At 35.0% G+C, this 19,582-nt stretch overlaps 2 protein-coding genes and 1 long non-coding RNA gene across 3 annotated transcripts in view; 1 reads left to right on the top strand and 2 right to left on the bottom strand.

Annotated features, from left to right (window-relative positions):
• The window catches only part of LOC144422696 (uncharacterized), a 486,406-nt gene that overhangs the window by 415,917 nt on the left and 50,907 nt on the right, over positions 1-19,582 (bottom strand). The window lies entirely within an intron of this gene.
• The window catches only part of LOC144422712 (uncharacterized), a 38,469-nt gene that overhangs the window by 3,764 nt on the left and 15,123 nt on the right, over positions 1-19,582 (top strand). The gene's annotated exons all lie outside the window — the stretch shown is intronic.
• LOC144422697 (uncharacterized) lies at positions 3,845-14,651 on the bottom strand. The gene is made up of 5 exons (XM_078112424.1): positions 13,324-14,651; positions 11,631-11,797; positions 9,753-9,952; positions 8,690-8,774; positions 3,845-7,567 (listed from the first exon to the last, which is right to left on the bottom strand). The coding sequence occupies exons 1-5, from the start codon at positions 14,630-14,632 to the stop codon at positions 7,541-7,543; spliced, it is 1,788 nt and encodes a 595-aa protein (XP_077968550.1). The 5' UTR covers positions 14,633-14,651; the 3' UTR covers positions 3,845-7,540.

Here is a 19,582-nt window from a genome sequence, read left to right as displayed (position 1 = left end):
ACAAGAACCAGTATCAGCTTTGCTCATTTTGTAACGCAATATTTATTCTATTATCTTTACCTGTATGATATTTCCGGACATAAATTGATCGTTTTCTATTTTGTACCAAACTCTGCATGAACAGAAAAATTCAATTTGAAATTAATTAAGAACTAGTCTAAAATTAGTGGTTATTGTAGATCAAGGGTGCGCAATAGGCAGCCCGCCGGCCACAACCCGGCCCACCAAGCCGTTCAGTGTGGCCCTCGTCAACGCTCGGATTCTCCCCATCAAGCATAAAATCTGAATCCAACAGTTTATGTTTAAAAAGTCGCTCATGTGGATAAAAATACATCTTTTCGCTGCGTTAAATCTTTGCTGTTTTGCCGATGCCTTTAACTGAGTGCCTTTTTCACATGAAAAAACTAAATTTTTGTGTGGCCCGGCTGACTGTATGAAGTTGGGTATATGGCCAACCGACAAACAATGTTGCAGGCCTTTGCTTTAAATGGTATGAGTTTTGAAGAGAAAAAATATAAATATTGATCCAAAAATGTAAATAATAATCAAATGTAAATCTCAAATAATAGTTCTGATGGAAACAAAATCATGTATTCTATACTCATTTTTATATTCAAGGTATTCAGCAAGAAAATAATGCAATTCGGTCCCTACAACATGAGAACGATGAATTGCGACAAAGTTTGACCGACCATCAGAACGCATTGGAACTTATCATGACCAAGTACAGACAGCAGATGATGAAATTTACGAAGCACCAAAAGTATGTGGATCTTGTCAATGTATTTCATAATCTCAGGGAGAAGAAAGTCTATTGTTTTACTATAAAATGGCTCTATTATTACTAATAATCATTTAATTGAAGTTTCAGTCTTTCAGAATACCTTATGGTTCTAATACGAACAATCCTATTTCCCGTAGAAATGGCAAATTAGGGTTTTTATCTTAGGTTTTGGCCAGTTCAGTGCAGCGTCTCCAAAAGTTTACATTCAAATGCGACAGTCTATATATTATATGTACAGGGTGCCCATGAAGTCCCTTTACAATTTCAATTTTGTTGTGAAGTCAGTTCTCAATATATCATAACAATTTTTTTTAAATCGGTAATTGTTTTAAGTATTGTTACTTCATTTAGTACATCTGTGAGGGCCGAAACAATATATGGTATCGATAAATTACTTTCCAATTTTGATAAATTTTACGACTTTATGGACACTCTATATATTGTTTGAATAATATCGAATACTTGTACTTGTATTTAGAACAAAATATACTTTTTATTAGGTTTAACATTATTATTAGACCTGCTACACTTTAAATTTCGCTATGTTTTGCAAGTGTTAGTGTTAAGTATTGTACTGGGGTACCTTGAGCCTATGGAATGTTCTAATGGGGTTCCACTCCACCAAAAAGGTTAAGAACCAGTGGATTAGGCATATTGGAGCGACAATTCTAAAAACTAAGAAGTCCATTATAGCATGGGGTGTGCAACCTTTAATACAGGAGGTCCAGATAGAAATAACTGGGCGAAACCTGTTACGGCATTGTAAAGTCGTAGGCATGTATAAACTAGACTCAGGTATTGGCTTCGCAACGCACAGGGATTGGAATTACTCGCACGTACCAAATTTAATTGAAAACTGATTTTGCGGTCTGTACATCATTCAAAATTGACACTTCTATGCGGGGCGCATAAATTTCTCTTGAGGGACGCATTTTGCCCGCCCCTGCATTATAGTATTTGTAAAATAAATTTAAAAATCCAAAGCCGTATAGCCGAATAATATTCACGAAGAATAATTATGAAGTTTTACTTGGATTCAAATATTTCAACAAAATCAATGAACCGTGACTTAGCAGCATTTATAATTTTATTTATATCTTTCGTTTTCAGCATCCAGATCACAAAAAACAATATCAAGAAGAGAATATGGAACTCATTGATAAGGTAACGAGACCAAGGTTACTCTAACCCTCAATTATGTCGTAGTGCTTTACTGCTTGGTCAACCCACAATTTCAGTTACCCTGGCCCACAATCCTGGTCTCACATTTCAGTTTATCACAAATTTGATTCTGGGGATTGGTTTTGATGTAAAAGAACATGTTATTAGTCCCATATCTAAATTCATTAGGTTATTGCCTGCCCAAAATCCCCTAATTGCTGTAAATATATGCAGGATTAACCCTCTGACCACCACAAAATTGTGGCATGGCAAATTTTTATGTATAATCTTATAGTAGAAACAGTGTGTACCAAAATTGAGGTAACTAATTTTGTTCGCCTATTTTACATCAAGTTGTGTAAAGGGACTGAAACCTATGGGCAGGGAGTATATTCACTTGGCTAACACAGACAGTCCCCGTACTTGTAATAGAACTAAAACGAGGAAAATTGGAATTCGAACCTGGTACACACACTACGTGATTTCTGAAATAGGCATCTTGATTAATCAAGTTCAGTTTATTATATATTTGCCACTGATATCAAACAATAGTGATGAACTACTATTAGTTGAAGGAGTGGAACCTTTCTTACTTCGCAATCTTGTCATCAGTAATGCTGGAGGTTTGACAATAATTATTCAAGCAAAAGAATTCAGCCACCTGGTGGCGCTGAAGGTTCAAGTTATTTTAAAACAAAATAGATGGCAGTTTTATCTTAAAAGACATGAATTATCTTTCCATGTTTCAGATCCACGAGATGGCTGATGTGATGAGGCATTCTGCGGATGTTGACGATGAGCAATATCTCAGAGATTACGAAGAATTATTCGATGGCAAACAGAAAATGACATTTCAAGAGAAATGCTGATGATATCTAAGAGTTCATTTGGACCAAGACTTATAACCACTGAACAGAAAGATTCTGGAAAGGCTGACAAACCAGAGAATGAATCTAAAATGGTGCTCACTGACGATACTACTAGTGATAAGACAAAGTTATACATTATCCTAACATCATCAATCCTAATCATCCTAAAACTACTCCCCAGACAATTATTTTATTACAATAAGGAGGAAGTGTATGTTCCTTCGAAGGGTGCTCAAGTAGTATGTGTGCCAGGTTCATAATTCATTCAGATTTTCCTTATTTCAGTGCTATTTTGAGTTCGCGACTGTCTGTGTTAGCCAAGTGGATATACCCCCTTCCCGATAGGGTTCAGTCCTTTTACACAACTTGATGTAATGTAAGCGAACAAAATTAGTTACCTCCATATTGGTACACATACTTCCGGAGCTTTTCCTTACTCTTGTTATTCCTTGTGTTTCAATCGAAACTCAGTACTGAGAAAAGATATCGGGTTCACACAAAGTACTCTGCACAAGGCTGTAGGCTGTCCGAATCCGGACCTTTCGGGTATTCGATTCGGACCGTGCATAATTCTTCATTTTGGATCATTTAGCCCCACTTTTGGAGTTTCCTTTTAGAAAATCACTTTTATAGATTTAAATATATATGAAAAGAACTATAACGCCATAACAAACAATCTTGATTAGCTAATAATCATCAGTCGGCCGAGGCTTGAGGAAGCCGAAATATAATGTCTGGAAAGTTCGGACCCAAATATTTTTTTAAGTTTTGTATGCGGACCTCCGGTAAAAATAGTTGAGTAGCCCTGGTCTATATTATTATATTTATCTTGTTTAAAAATATAATTGAATACACGGATATAATATAATGAGTGTGTTTCATGAGAGACTTTCATTTTCTCTACATTAGAGGTAAGATCAATTTCGGCCCGACCCAGGCCCGTTGGTATGAAACCCGACCCGAGCCTCAGTTACACAGGGGGTTCTTAAGCCTTGGAAATGTTTATTGGGGTTCCTCTCCTCCATAAAGGTTGAAAAATCTTTGCTCTAGACAAGAAACACTCAGAAGAGGTTCTGGTTGGCACTCAAATGAACACAATACATTATTTCCAATGTCAATTTTGATGTTTCCAAATTCCACAACCTGAGCATTTGATGATACATGAGATAGAAAAGACCACAGGTCATGGTTGTCACATCTCCCTGTACTTGAAGCAATGGTTTAGTACAAATTCGTTCTGGTGCAGTTTTCAAAATGAATATCGAACTGAATAGAACATTCATAAAAAAAAATACAAAGTTGGAATAATTGCACATCTGTGACAGACTTAGCATTTTAGAGTTTTATACCAATTGGGGTTAGACGAAAACAGATGAAATTGCCCTTGTCCCTGTAGGTGATTCTATAGCTAGTCTTACTTCTGGACAAAAGCAGTGAATTGTTTTTTATTTTATATTTGTTATCATACTGTGGAATGAAATTTTTATTTTTGGTAATTTCCTCGCTGTTCAGATACCTTCAGAATTAATTATGGTAAATGGTAGTTCAACCACAAGCTATATGATCGAGTTGTCTTGTCTTAGTTCATAAGCATTAGATGTAGTAAATACAAGTTCTTTGTGTATGTTAGGGGTGTGCCAGATGCAGCACACTTGGCAAATGCAGCCCTGAAGAATAGATTGTGGTGCCATATTTGAATGACATGTGGCCCATGAAACGAGTTTTTATTTTTGTAATTTCAGTCCCTTTACGTTGCGAAGCCCATACCTGAGTCCAACAGCTAGCTCGTGCAAAGCAAACTACTCGAGTCATAAGATCAATAACCAAAATTTTTGTGCCTGCGACTACAGGAAAGCATGTATGTATATAAAGCTGTATGTATATAAAGCTGCAACTACAAGGAAGACTATCGTATGTTAAATGAAGCTTTGGTAGCCGCAGTTTTACCCAGTTATTTCTATCTGGCCCTAAAGGTTGCGCACCCCTGAGGGAGTGGCCGAATAAACAATCTAGTACCGGTTATGTAAATACATACTGAAATGGTATTTTTGAACATATTCCTAATGCTTAGTAAAGGACACGTTTCTTGGATATTTATTAGAATCAGATTGGACATTCCTGATACTCATGTTGGCTTATCCAGTAATAAAAATGTTTAAATTTGTCATACAATCAGATTCATTTATTAAACTATATTATTAAAAAGTCAACTGAAAGCACATTTGCTGAAATATTATTGGTTTGAAGACAGAAATCTCCATACCAAGGACTTTGTTATTTTATACACAACTGAGCGCTCCAGGAGTATGTGTACCAATATGGAGGTGACTAATTTTATTCGCTTACTTTACATCAAGTTGTGTAAGAGGACCGAAACCTATGGGCAGGGGGATATTCACTTGACTAACACAGACAGTCCCCGAACTCGTAATAGAACTAAAATAAGGAAAATTGGAATAAAATTATGGCCTGACTCTAACCTGGTGCACACACTACGGGAGTACTCACAATTGGACTCCATACCACTTATAGTGTAATAAATTGGCCATAAAAATTATGGCCTGACCCTAAGACTGGTTTTATACATTTGGAGTAAAAAATTAGCCGTCCCCCATATTGAAACAATTTCAGCATGATAATCAATTTTGCAAGATTACACATTCTTTATATCAAATTGGTTTGAAAAACACTTAATGCATATCAAATTATTTATAAAGTTGAAACATATAAAAAAATATTTTACTGGAACAATAACTCAGTGGTATTTTTGCTTCAGAACTCTTAATGGTTTGTAAATATAGTATTGGCTTGGTCGCATAAATTGTTATAAAAATATTAACACATTCGTTTATGTTAAATTGGTTCGAGCACACATAGGATAGGATAGGGATAGGATTTACATATTTATCCCGGGGGAGAGGAAAGCCGATAAGACGGCTTATCCATATGGCGAACCACGGTCTCTCGTCCGGTTACCATTCCAAGTCGGGTATGGGATTAGTTTTTACTGTATTGTTTGTTTTTCGGAAGCATGGACTTGGTGGTGGAGGAAGCCGTAACCGACCAGCGGTTACGTGAACCACCCAACGACGGCGAGGAGTCCAGCAATCCTCTCGCACATAACCATCCCTGCATGGGATTCGAACCTGCAAACCCACGCAGAGTAATTAGAGGTGCGGTGGCGAGCGTATTCCTAACGCTTGGCCCGTTGAGCCACACCGCCGCGCACACATAGAATACACTTAAGCACAAAGACAAATAAATTTTGATGTGCAAAAGTGTACAAAGTCACATTTTTCCAAAAATAATTTCGCTGGAACTCTTGATTTGTATATTGTCAGATGCTTTATATATATTAGGTACTCCCGATTCACGAAGCATGTGAACCAAGATGGCGGACACCGGAACGTAGTATTTGTACCAGGAAGGGTTAGGCCATAATTTTATTCTTATTTCAGTTGTATTATGAGTTCGGGGACTAGCCGAGTGACTCCCGTAGTATTTGTACCTTAACTTATGGCCTAAACCCTATCCTGGTACACATACTATGTTCTGGGGTCCGCCATCTTGGTTCACATACTTCGGTAGTACCCTATATTATACAGAACTTTGCTTGGTTGCGTAATTATGAAATTGATACATGAAATACTCTAGGATATTTATAGATACATACAGTGGTGGTTGACAATTAGGAACTTATAGTATATCTATAGATCTATTGGAATGTGGTGCAATTAACAGCAGCAGTGGGGAACCTACGGAAAAAGTATACAATATGCCATAAAAATAAATGCATAAGAACGACATTAAAACTTAGATTAATAATATATTTAGTTGTGGATAACAATTAGCACTGATAATATTTAAACACATAATCTATACAGCCTAATTCATGAGCTCAATACCACAGAGTTGGGTTGGACATTTATTAAATCAAATCATACTTGATTAATTAATTTTTGTTAAAGTACGAACCAATGGGCATTCGTGTATAACACACAAATTGTCAGAACAATTTTCAGATATCTTGACTAACTTCAAAATGCCAGTTTATTTAACCTATTATAATTAATAAAGAATTAATGCGAATACATTTTGCTGATTGATTCCACCAAATTAAATATATTGGCAATACAATCATCCTATTAGCGTTGTGTTTGGACTCGACTATGTTGGCATGTCTGATTAAATAACCCCAGTTCAATCATATGCCCGCTACCTCACCCAGAGTGTTGTAGACTGTGGAAAAACAGGAATATTTAGAGAATTATAAAAAAAATGCCTCAAAAATATTAATTTATATGATAGCAGTCACTGATATCTAACAATATGTGAGGAGCAACTATTTATTTGAAAGTTTCAAAATCTTTTCTTTTTGCCTACTAATAGACCATGGGAGAGGTGAGGGGGTGGAATTTAAACCTGCAATGTGTAATCAACGATGCCAGCGCAGTTAAGTCCTAAGCTTCAGCCGCCTAGGGCATTTTACTTATTTGTCAATTTGCCTTACACAAATGGCACAAAATACAATTCTGAATATGAAATGTTGTTATGATATTTAGTTTCATTGGTTCTTTATTTGTAATATTTGATCAAGAACATAATTTGCACAATGGCTCCAATGGTAATATTGTTTTGGTATTTGATGTAGATTTAATGAAGCAAGTTCAGTATCCTATGCAGGGAACAGTACAATCAGTGTTGTAGGAAATCTTTCTGGATCTCGTCAACTTCGGAACCACGAGAGGGAAGCCTGAGAAGTGGAAGGAAATTTTTACTGGAAGAAAAAATATGTCGAAGTGAAAATATAATTTTGATTAGAGGCAATAAGATAAAACTAGAATTTATTAATCTATACACTGACTATAATACGGCAGCGTATTCAGACATAATCTGTTGAAGTCATGTTTTTGTTATATTTATTTATCTATCCAAGCTTGATATTTCCTACAAGCTACAGAGCTAATTTTTTGTCACTGGTAAAATTACAGTATCTATGAAAAATATTCTATTCAATTCAAGAGTCTTGCTGCACACGAACACAAATATATTTCTGTAACGTTTCGTCTGACCGAGGTCAGACTTGTTGTAAAATGCTTGTCTGAAGAAGTCTGACCTTGGTCAGACGAATTGTTACAGAAATATATTTGTGTTCGTGTGCAGCAAGACTCTTGAATTGAATAGAATGGCCATTTACACTCTTGCTACAGCATCCTTGCGTAAGACGCATACGGATCCACCTGCGCAAAGGCATAGATAGCAAGGAAAGGTAGTTAGTTTCGCGCAACCACAACTGTTAGTTATCTATGAAAAATATTAGTCATTTACATATCATTGGATGCTTGCAGAGCCTTGTATACAGGTAAAAACATGAAAATGTGGAATAAAAAAACTTTTATTCCTATATTATTCAAATCACCATATCCTACACACTGTTTTGTCACCACTTCAATAAAGAAACGACAGAGCAACTGATTGAACTCAAAAGAACTGGGTGGATGTAAAAGTGGGACCTTGAACCTATATTGTCAATAAAAACTACACTGCACATAGTGTATATCATTGAAGATTGCGCTTTTGAATTTGCATTTTAAAAGCTTCAAAATCATGTTATTGTGACAGTAGAGCACTTTATGATGTCTTTAGGGCTGGGCTTTCCAAGTCGAATTATTAGAATCGGAGAAAATTTCATGTAAACAAGCAACCCTTTATCTACCTTCTGATACCAATGCAAGTTCATTACTCAATTCAATTTCAAGTGAAGATTATCCAACTTGTTATTTCAGGAATTTAAGACTATTCATAAGGATGCATGTTGGGGAAAGGGAACACAGCAATATTTTGCCAGAGTGTCAATTGAATAAAATTATCTCACCAGTATTGAATAATCAAACTTAAATCCTTTCGCCTCCAATGCTCTTTGCAGTTTCCTTGTATGGTTTGGATCTGGATATCCATTGCTGGAAAAAAATATTTGACTCTCATTGAACATGTACATAGAAAAAGAATGGAAGTTTGGTAAATGATGGATCCTGACTTCAGAGTATTGCAGTACAGAACTTGCATCTAGGGAGTTGAAGAAAAAACTCTTGGTTGACAAACATTTAGGCGCTCCGGAAGTATTCGTACCAAGATGACGCACAACCTGAAAACTAACCTGGTACACAATACTATGTCAGGTTGTGCACCATTTTGGTACGAATACTCCAAGAGCCCCAACATTTAAATTTATCATAAGCGACCATTTTAGTTTCTGTTAAAGGGTTTGAGAAAATTCAAATAAATTAAATTAAGACATTGGTGCAAAGTCTGAAATTGCAGCTTTTTAACAGGAACAAATTATGACTCTGGCTTCCAAATAAATGTCAAAATTCAACTTGTCTTGAGTTTTGTTCAGAATGAATTATAGGAAAACCATTGGTACAGAGAACCACAAACGTAGTACATAAGCTTAAAATACAACATTTTAGAATCATAATTTAGATTTCTAATCTATTTAATAAATACAAGTTGTGGTCATAATAGTCAGGTGGATATGTCCAGAATTTTAGACCAGACCCTGGCAGTTAAAAAACATTAAGTCACTCTGAATTACATAAATCGTTTTCATATAAAAATGAGCTTAGTTTTCTTTTGAGCAAGGTTGGTAAAATCCAAATGAATAAATTTGAATAATTTTTAGGAAAACTATTTTATCCAATATGTCTTTGGGCTTTGAAAATAAATCCCAAGGTCATTATGAGCAATAACTTAAATACCAGGGGTTGTGAATCCCATTTTTATTATTTCCCATAAATGACGATTTAGATACCAAAACAAGGATTTTTAATTGTTTTGTAGTGCAATACATAACAAGATTTTGAATTTGTTTTATTCCCTATTTCATAACATTTTAGGAAGTAAATACCCATCAAACATAAAACACACAAATTACTCACTTTTCTGGTCCTCCAGTTTTATTAGTCTTATGAGGAAACTCATCGTTCCAAATAATTTTTCCTCTTCTGTCACCAACTTCCTGAATCTTGAAAATCAATCCTGCATTGAATGCTTGTCTGAGTAAGTTGAGACATATCCGTCCATCACCAACATGCAATGGCAAATATTCAGTGAATTTTTGAGCTTCATATGAAACCCCCTGAAGAAACAAACAAAACTAATAATCTCTCATACCTGAGGGTTTGTTAAACTGATATAAATATCAGAATATCTATGAAAGTTTAGCAGAAGTTAAAATTTCCTAACAAAATACTTTGCGTTTTTAATAGATTAATTCAACTTGACAACCCAACAACTTAATTAAACATTGAAATCAGAAATTATAAGGAAGCCCGCTAAATATTTAGCTTGTCGTGATTTTACTGCACCATTGAATCAAATTCTAAATTAAACATAGAAGAACTAAATTCTATGAACAAATTAAATCTAAACAAACCACGAGTTTAATATTACTCAAGTTTCAACAAGCATGATCTATATATGGCTATGTTATGATTTTACTGCACAAATGGCTTCTATATTCGAACTTTTTCTCAATAACAAACCTTTCAAAGCTTTGATTTCCATTAGAACTGAATTCAATTAGCATACCAGTTTAAATTAATTATAGATGGACAAAGCATGAACCAGAGTCAACCCTTATAAACATTATACAAAATACTGCCTGATTCTGTATATTTCTATGCGAAGCAATAACTCATGTGAGCGAATGCAAACATTTAGCAATACTTCTTTCAAGCTTCTGGACTGTGCAATGGCCTAACGCAGTGGTTACAAATAAAATCAGGCAGAGAAAAATTGACAAGTTCCCCAATAATTCAGCGCTGCACAAACAAAAAATATTTGGAACCGCTGGCCTAATGGTTAAAGTGTTGGACTGAACTTAGCTGACATCACATATTGAACATCTCGGTTCAAATCCCCATGACAACCACCTCACCTAGGATGAAATAAATTGGATAGGAAATGCAGAACCAGAAAATTCGATATAATAATATCTCCTTAAATATCATCAGATATCAGTGTCTGATAGCTTAAATTTCATTAAATATAAGATTTGACAGAATTAACATATTTATCCTGGGGAGAGAAAAGCCAATAAGACGACTTAATCAAGTGGCGAACCACAGCCTCTCATCCAGTTACCAGTCTATAACACGTAAGAGATTGTTTAGCCAGTTATTCGTTTTCTGAAGCATGAACTTGATGGTGGAGGAGGCTGTAACAGACCAGTTGGTCACGTGAACCACCCTACTAAATATTTGTGGCTGCTTGTATAGGGCCTTGTTCCGAGCAAAAGACATGAATAAGAATCGCATAAAAAAGTAACATGACAGTACTATTATAAGGGATGTATTTGCCATTATATCAAAATCACCATATTTGGAGCATTTATGAAATCAAAGGGTATGACAGAAAATTTTCTATTTTCCAACCACGTTTTTGTTTACATCATGTTGTATTTAGTAAATTTTGACATATATAATGATTTTACTTCTTAATTGACAATAAGATATATATTTGTGACCCCTCAATGAATCAAGAAATGAAATTCACAATAACAATAATTGTACCAAAGAATTCTAGGCAAACTATCAGGTTATGGGCATCCCTAAATATCACTTTCAACAAATTGTAATTTTCCATTTATTGCACTGGTATTTGTTTCAGGAAATATATTTTAATTGATCGATGTTCAAATTTACTAATGTGCAATGGGGATTGATATTAAAAACAAAAACCTTATTAAGAATCTTGATTCCAGTAAATCTGTAATTTATTCTCCAACCAACAATTAAATTTGTTTCTTAACTCACCTTCAGACTTCCAGCAGGAAATGAGTAAGTGATGACAATACTCCCCTCTCCTTCATTTCCTGACAGTGATCCACGCAACCAATCCCATGACGTCCTCCCACCAGACGGTTGTTGGTTGATGATTCTTAGATCAGAAGTAGTTTGACTTGATGACTGAGATTCTGCACCTGGATAACAGAAACCAAAACTTTTAGCAAAAATAATGTTTGTTCTTATTTAAGCAAAAATGCTTGTGATTGAGGGGTTCAATGATATTTAAAATGTACCATGATATGTAAAAATTATAAATTGAAAGAATGAAAATTATGGTACCTAGATGTAATTGAGCTTTTTTGTGGTTATTTGAGTTTTGGGACAATGCCATGGTCTAGTGCAGCGAGTTCCAAGTTTGTCGGCTTCGCGGGTCACGCTATTACTTTTGTATTGTTCATGGGCCACAATAATGCCAAGAATAAGTCAACAGTGCAATACAAAACAAGCACTTTTATTGTTATTGCACATTGATCATTATTTGTCATTTATCAAGCTAAAACATGCAAAACCACCAAAAAAACTCACTAAAATGTGCAACAATCTTACAATATCTACATTTAGTGTGAGATTTCAAAGTCTTCATAACAGAGAAAATGCCGTTTTAGAATATCACCAACACAACTTGCACACATATCAAGCAAGCATTGGGTTATTTCCTCTCCTATATTCAGTCAGAAATCTGTTTGAATTGGTCAGATTTCTTTTCAAACTCATGTTTACAAAAAAACTTACAAATAACTGCAGATTACCTGATTACCGAACTTTATACCAAATTTGAGATACAGGAGGGTAATACCTAACTTTTCTGACATTTTTTGTAATACTGTTTAGGCTGGTTGCGTTAAACCACCCGGCAGGAATTATATTGTCCGGCCATAAAATTAATATTTATTTATCTAGGTTGATAGATTCCTCATTAGATTTTTAATTTTCTATTGAGCCTATTTTGTTCCTGACCAAAAACATAGAAAGCTAGAACACAGTTAACAAATTAAACTAGTCAAGCACATTATCTAACTTCGCCAGTTGTCTCAGCTAGCCATAACACTAGTCAGTTCAGTGACACTAGTGATGTAACAATATGGCAAAAGATTTTTTTTGGCAATTATTATGACGACACAAAATGCGATTTTTTGTTTACCCTCCCGCAAAGAAGAGGCGGGCCACTTGTCGCCCGCGGGCCTGGGTTTGGACCACTCTGGTCTAGTGGTTAGAGCGCTGAATTTAACTGTGAGATGGCATTACAGATTACACATCACTGGTTCAAGCATGTTAGGTAGGCAATGCCTCCCTCAGAGGGAATTTATTCAGTAACAGACACCTGGGTCAGAGACATCAGTTGAATTGAAATTTACTTCATTTCTATAGAATTTATAATTTATTCATAGATACGGTTTTGGAAAAGGCTTGTAAAATTAGTGCAATTTAGTTTTGTACCTATTAATGCACTTGAACATAAAAAAGGTCTTCAATATTATAGTATTTTTTCGCCAATACCGATAATCTGAGGCAGAATTTTTAGCCCGAAAATGAAAGTTTTGATAGCCTAAGAGATATTCCAAATTCAGTGTGAGAACCCTATTTCATGAAAACTGACTGGGAAGGCTCGTTATCCCTGATTTTCAGTATTTAACATATGATAAACTTTTACTTCTATTACCATTAGCTGGTCTGGAACTGACAGTGTCATAACCCGATGCACCTCGAATGGCAGAAGATCCTTCCTCATCATCCTCTGAAGAGCTTGAATCTGGTAAAGCCAAGGGTTTATCTGACTTTGACTTTTCTACAACTTTTTCATTTGCTCTCGAAAATAATTCATCCACAAGAGAATCGTAGCATTTCTCTGATTTTTTTACTAAAGGTTCAAGTCGAACCGTCTCTTTTAGGAATTTAAGAGATAAATCTTTAAGTTTAATGAAACTAAACACGTCCTGAAATAATTTTTTTCGATTTTTGACATCATGTTTCACCCATTTCATCATCGCCTCGTATTTGACAGCCTCAGAAGAATACTTTGTGCCTGAAGATTTGAAAAGTCTTATTATGTCATCCTTGTTGATATCAAGAAATTCATTTTTCTTGATAATTCGTTCAAAATTTGTCTCCAAGAATCGATTAATGGAATCCTTAAATGTTGTTTGTTCAGGAATTTGATTGGTTTCAGAAAGATTCTTCAAGATAAAACAGTTATCAATATCAAGGTTTGTCTCAAGTTTTTTGACATCAGAAAATAATGCAGTGATTACCGATTTCTCAGCTGTTTTATTGTTTTTAACAATAGGTTCTTCAAGGACAGTTTGTAGAAGAAATTTAAAGGGATAGTGCTCGATGCTGACAAGTTCAGAAACATCTACGTTATCTTTTCTTTTTGCCCATGTTACCACAGCTTTCCATGATGTTTGGTAAGTCTCATTTCTCATGTAACGCAAGAGATCTGATTTGGTGATGAATGGAAACATCTCGGTAGAAATAACAGATTCGAAATTATCGACCACAACCTGTTCGGCTTGTTGTTTTATATCATGGCGATCATACATTTGAGCCAAGTTGATCACAGAGAGACAATTTATCGGAGAAATGTTAATTTCCAAGAATTGAAAACAAAGATTCGTTAATTCCTCCATTTGTAAAAGATTGGAAGCATGCAGGATATGCTGAATGTTTTCTATCTTCAAATCTGCCTTTCCTTTATACATGAACTCTACACATTGTGCGATCCCATTCTGATCGACATCCTTCATATTAACGTGACCATCATGAACTTCCTTCAAGTTGCTTGAAAACATAGCTTCAAAGTATTCTGAAGAGGCTGCCAAGACAGTACGATGCACTCGGAATGATTTTTCACCAACGTTGATGTTGAAATCGCAAAGAAATCCTTTCTCTTTAAACCTGTCATATGATGTCATGAGACGATCTGACTGTTTCGCTCTAGCCTGGTCCATTACTTTTGAATTCATCTTCATACATTAACAGACTCTTACAATTTAAGTGTTAAACTAAGATCTGAAAATAATAGTTTAGTTTTTTATCGAGGATAAAATTCACAAACACACGTTTATCTATTACAAATTAGCTTCAACTTTACTAGTTCAGCTCACAAACGACCGAACATTGTGTTAATAAGTTTATAATAAGTATTTGTCTAGATCAGTTGTTCCCAAAGTAGGCGATATCGCGTCCAATTGGCGAAAGCAATACAGAAGGGGGCGAAAAAGTCGAAGAGGGCGATGAAGGACAATTTTGCAAAACCTGTTTTTGTTCGACGGCTGGCGCATCGTACATTTGATTGGTGTACCCTGCGCTTGTTCCCAGGTTTGAATCCAGTGGGCGATAATCACACGCGAGAGGGTTGCTGGACTCCTCTCCGCCGTGAGGTGGTTTGCAAAGCCCATGGGTCTGCAATCTACGGCACCTGAGCCAGATAATTAAACAAATGGCAACACGCAGAAAAGTTGATGCTAAGTGCAGGGATTCAATAGCGTAGAAATATTTAAATGGAGCCCCTTGAGATGCAATGCAATAAGGAAATAAAATTCATATTCTATTCGAGAGATGTATAACTGCTTGATTTTTATAAAAAATTTTACTTCGAGGTTTGGAAGTACATATATGTGTGACCAATTATTTTCCAAATTGAACATTACAAAGAACAAGCAGAGAACTAGAATTAGCAACAAGACAGTGTCACATTAAATGTCATATCTAATTATTTTTTTAATAAGACGAATGAGTTGAGTTCACTGGTTGTTGCAGTCTTCGAGCACGACCACTAATATAACTCTGGCTTATATACTACAATGTGGCTATAACTTTCAAAGTGTAAATGGGAAAGGCTATGGCAAACTGGAAAAATATAGCAATCACTAATTTCATTATAATCTAACAAAGTAAACTCTGGAATATAATTTGGCTCAAGGTGTGGACCATTTTTTAAACAGAATTCTAACAAAGTTGAAATTTAAAAGTTCTACACCAGACTAAACCAAGCAGGTATCAATAATATTTTCCAAGTCCCTAAAAAGTTCACTGTGTATTCATACAAATTGAAATTTTGAATAAATAACTTGGTATAAATTAAAAGGGATTTGGTATAAAAGTATGTGAATTTGTCAATGCACATTTTCCATTTATCTGATGTCTAGGGCTGTCCAAGCGAACCAAATATTCGAAATCGAAACACAAATTATTCGAATCGCTAAAATTAGGTACAGAAAGCGGAAACCACCTTTGCAGGACGTTTTTTATCGAACAAGCAGCGGCGTTTCGAGCTTAGACCACTCTCGCTCCCGGCTTAACTGGTTTCCCGGTATTTCCCTCGCCTTTATTTTGTGATAACACATGTCATTACTAATTCCCGCACGATGGCACGTGATTAGCCATTTCATGCATGGTCATCATAACTTAAAAGGTATAATCGGTAATGACGTTTTTGAGACAGAACAAGGAAAAAAAGGCAATTTAGAAAACAATAGTTCTATAAATAGAATCGTTTTGAAGCTGTTGAATTAGTTCATAAGAACATGATACGAGCAAGCAACTCAAAGCTGAAACAGTTGTTTTGGGATCCTTATGATGGCAATACCTACTTTCAATATAATTTGTAATTTCTTATGATGGCAATACTGTATTATCCATCTATATACCAAGACCAATAATTGCACTCTTGGATTTTGATGGCTGTTGTACACTAACAATATTATAGTCATCAAAAAATATTGTCATCAAATTGCAATTTTTGAATTGTGCAATTTTTACTCTTAACACTCAACAGTTTGAGACCCAAATTTTGGAGTCCTTCAATTTTTTCGACCAGTTCATACAAGCGTGTGATCTCTGAAAACATTTTATTACAAAATACCAACAGTAAGTAAGATGTAACTGCACATACGTTACCACAACATCGATGGGCAGGTGTTTATTGTATAATAGAGACAGATTTAGGATTGCGCAATAATATTCGATTATTCAGTTCGATTCGGCAAAAATATTCGATTCGAATCAAAAAATTATTCGATTTTGGACAGCCCTACTGATGTCTCTTCCCTGGTATATTAAGTCAAATATATACATATATCCCCACATATAAGCCGATCCCCTAAAAATGCCCATAAAAGAGTGAATTTGTAAAAAAAAACTCATATGAGCCGACGCTGCAAATTGTAACACGCCGTATGGACCTACTATCACAGCAAATTGTTGCAGAATTGAATTAAGTTAGCATAATGTCTTTTCGTTTGAGTCCGATCAGAGTTATGCACGTATAAGCGGACACACACTTTTGGCAACTTTTCTCTAGTTTTAAACTAGGCTTATATGTGACGATATAGTACTCAATCATTTACCAAATCAAAAATCACAATAAGTCATCCATAACTCTGCTGAGACTTCAGAGCATAATATAATCTGATTCTCTGATGCTGTAATTACATGCACAAATTGGTACACTTTAAAAGCTGTTTACGTGTTCTGCTACAGGTAATATTTTATATCAAATCAGTTTTACGCTATTAGTCTACAAATTGAAAGGTTCAGACAACAGCGCTAAGTTCAATTCAAACTAGGTTCTGTCACTCATATTAATTTTGGATAATTGGTTTTCCTTAATGCCAACTTTGCCATTCATTGTATCCTGGAATCAAAAAATATTTATCTTACACAAAAGTATTTACTGCAGCGGCTCCAAACCGGGGGAAACAGAGCGATCGGATGAGGGCGCAGAATTGATTTCCCATTTGCTTTTACAGGAAAACTCCCCATTCTTACTAGTTTCATTGCCTTATATGGTTGATGAGCATGAATTGTTCAAGCATAATGGAATTTGAAATCTACCAATAATAATGACACTATAAATACCCCGAAATGATAAACAGAGGGGCCATTAGTGCTAAAAACTTCCGGAAGGGGGCCATGAGCACATAACTATCTCCACATGGGATTCAAACCTGCGAACCCACGCAGAGTAATCAGAACATATTCCTAACACTTAGCATGATGAGACAGAGCGCTGCCAATATATTATACTGATCTGAAGAATAATATAAATGTTGAATTTGTCATATAAATTGATTTACTGAGCTCAATCTTGGACTTTTTAAATATCCTGTTGTTCACTAATTCTCTGATATGTTTATAATTTCTTTAAAATAACATTATCTGCTTTTCAATTTAATAATGTGCAACAAAGTTTGGCTGGCAACAGTTTTGTATGTTAGTTCATGCATATGCAACAATCAAATTTGTAAACAATTTTTACTTGGTCATGAGGGGCTGGCTTGCATTATTTTGGTAATGAAAAAAATCAAATAGTCTACCAGGTCATAGTCATGTACTTTATCGAAGAATTTTATCTATGTTAAAATGTAATACTGCAGGAAATCCGTTTTTATCAGCGGTATTCGGACACGGCCTAACTGTAGCATACATGATGCAAACATTTTCCGGTTTTGTACCATTCCTAGTATATGCAAGAGAACTGCTAGTCTTTCTGCTATTACAGGGTAGATCTCATAATTCTGTAATTGCTGATCTGTACAGCTTGTTCTACTAATCAATCCACACATTTTAAGCAATCAATTAGTTAAATAAACAATGCCAGTATTCACATACCAGAGTTGGATTAACCGTACTGTCAGACCGTACAGCTGTACTGGCAGACTGGTGACGAAATAACTGGACATGGTTCGCCATATGATTCATAATCCAGCTTATTAAGGTTATTTATAATACCAACAAATGTAGTAATATAAATACACCAGTTCAGGAAAAATGTAAGTAAAACAGAAAATAGCTAAAAAGAGATTTATACCCACTTACAACTACCCACTTTCCCAGCCCTCTTACAGCTGTTTTGAATCAAGCAGAAAACAAGGAACTACCGGTAATAATTCTGGGGTTTTCAACGAATTCCCACACAGTAAAAAAACTCCCCCATTGAAAATATTTCTTCAAATAAACAATTTATAATCCTACACAGAATTAAAGTTTACAGACAATAAAGCAAATTTTTTACATCACTTAGACCTATTGAGTAATTAGGGGTAATATTCGCAAACCATGGAAGACTATACAAAAATAGTTAGATTTATGAGGGGGGAACACTATGATTCCATGAAAAAAATATGCAAGTCTGAAGGTTTAAAAACAAAATACCATCAGAAACTTGCTTACTACTATGGACAACGATTTTTGATCGTCACAAGTTGAAATACAAAAGAACGGTGGGCAGCAAACTTTATGAGTAAAATGTACTAAAAAAAATCAAAAATCTATTTTACTCACATTTAATGCAAACTCAACAATTTGGGACCAAATTCAAACATCAATTCGCTTTTGGAAGTAACTTTAATCACAAGCATGTGTTTTATTCACAACTCTGTAGAGGCTTTGAAAATCAACAAAAAGAGATTGTTTCCATATTTGGTGGAAACAAAAATTTGATAAAGTGATTTTAAAAAAAATTTGAGGCCACGAGTATCATATAATAAATGAAATGTGACTTAAGTGTATATAAGCCTTCAAAATTTTAGATGACTGTCACAGTCTTTCGCGACTCCTTATCTATTGTTAAGAATCTCTCACTTGTATGAATTCTTATGTGTTTAATTACATTTCTTACGATTGTCATTATACACGTTTGTCATTTTTTTGTGCTTTAATTTTCGTGTTTATTCTTGCATGTTAGAAATAAATCATCTGAATCTGTAAGAATAAATTTTTGTGTATTCCAGTATTCTGCTTGCCTGGAAGAAAAAAACAATGACAAGACAATATGGAGCTAATCATTCAATGAATTTAATTTTGATCTTTAAATACAAAACAATGTAACAACAGCAAACCACACAGAAAGCAAACATAACTTAGGATGAATTTGAATATGTATGAGCACCATATCCACCCAACATGACGACAAATGC

Source organism: Styela clava, chromosome 5, assembly GCF_964204865.1.
Source record: "Styela clava chromosome 5, kaStyClav1.hap1.2, whole genome shotgun sequence".
Taxonomy (NCBI): Eukaryota; Metazoa; Chordata; class Ascidiacea; order Stolidobranchia; family Styelidae; genus Styela; species Styela clava.
Note: the sequence above shows the minus strand (reverse complement) of the source record. Positions and strands in the feature narration are given on the sequence as shown.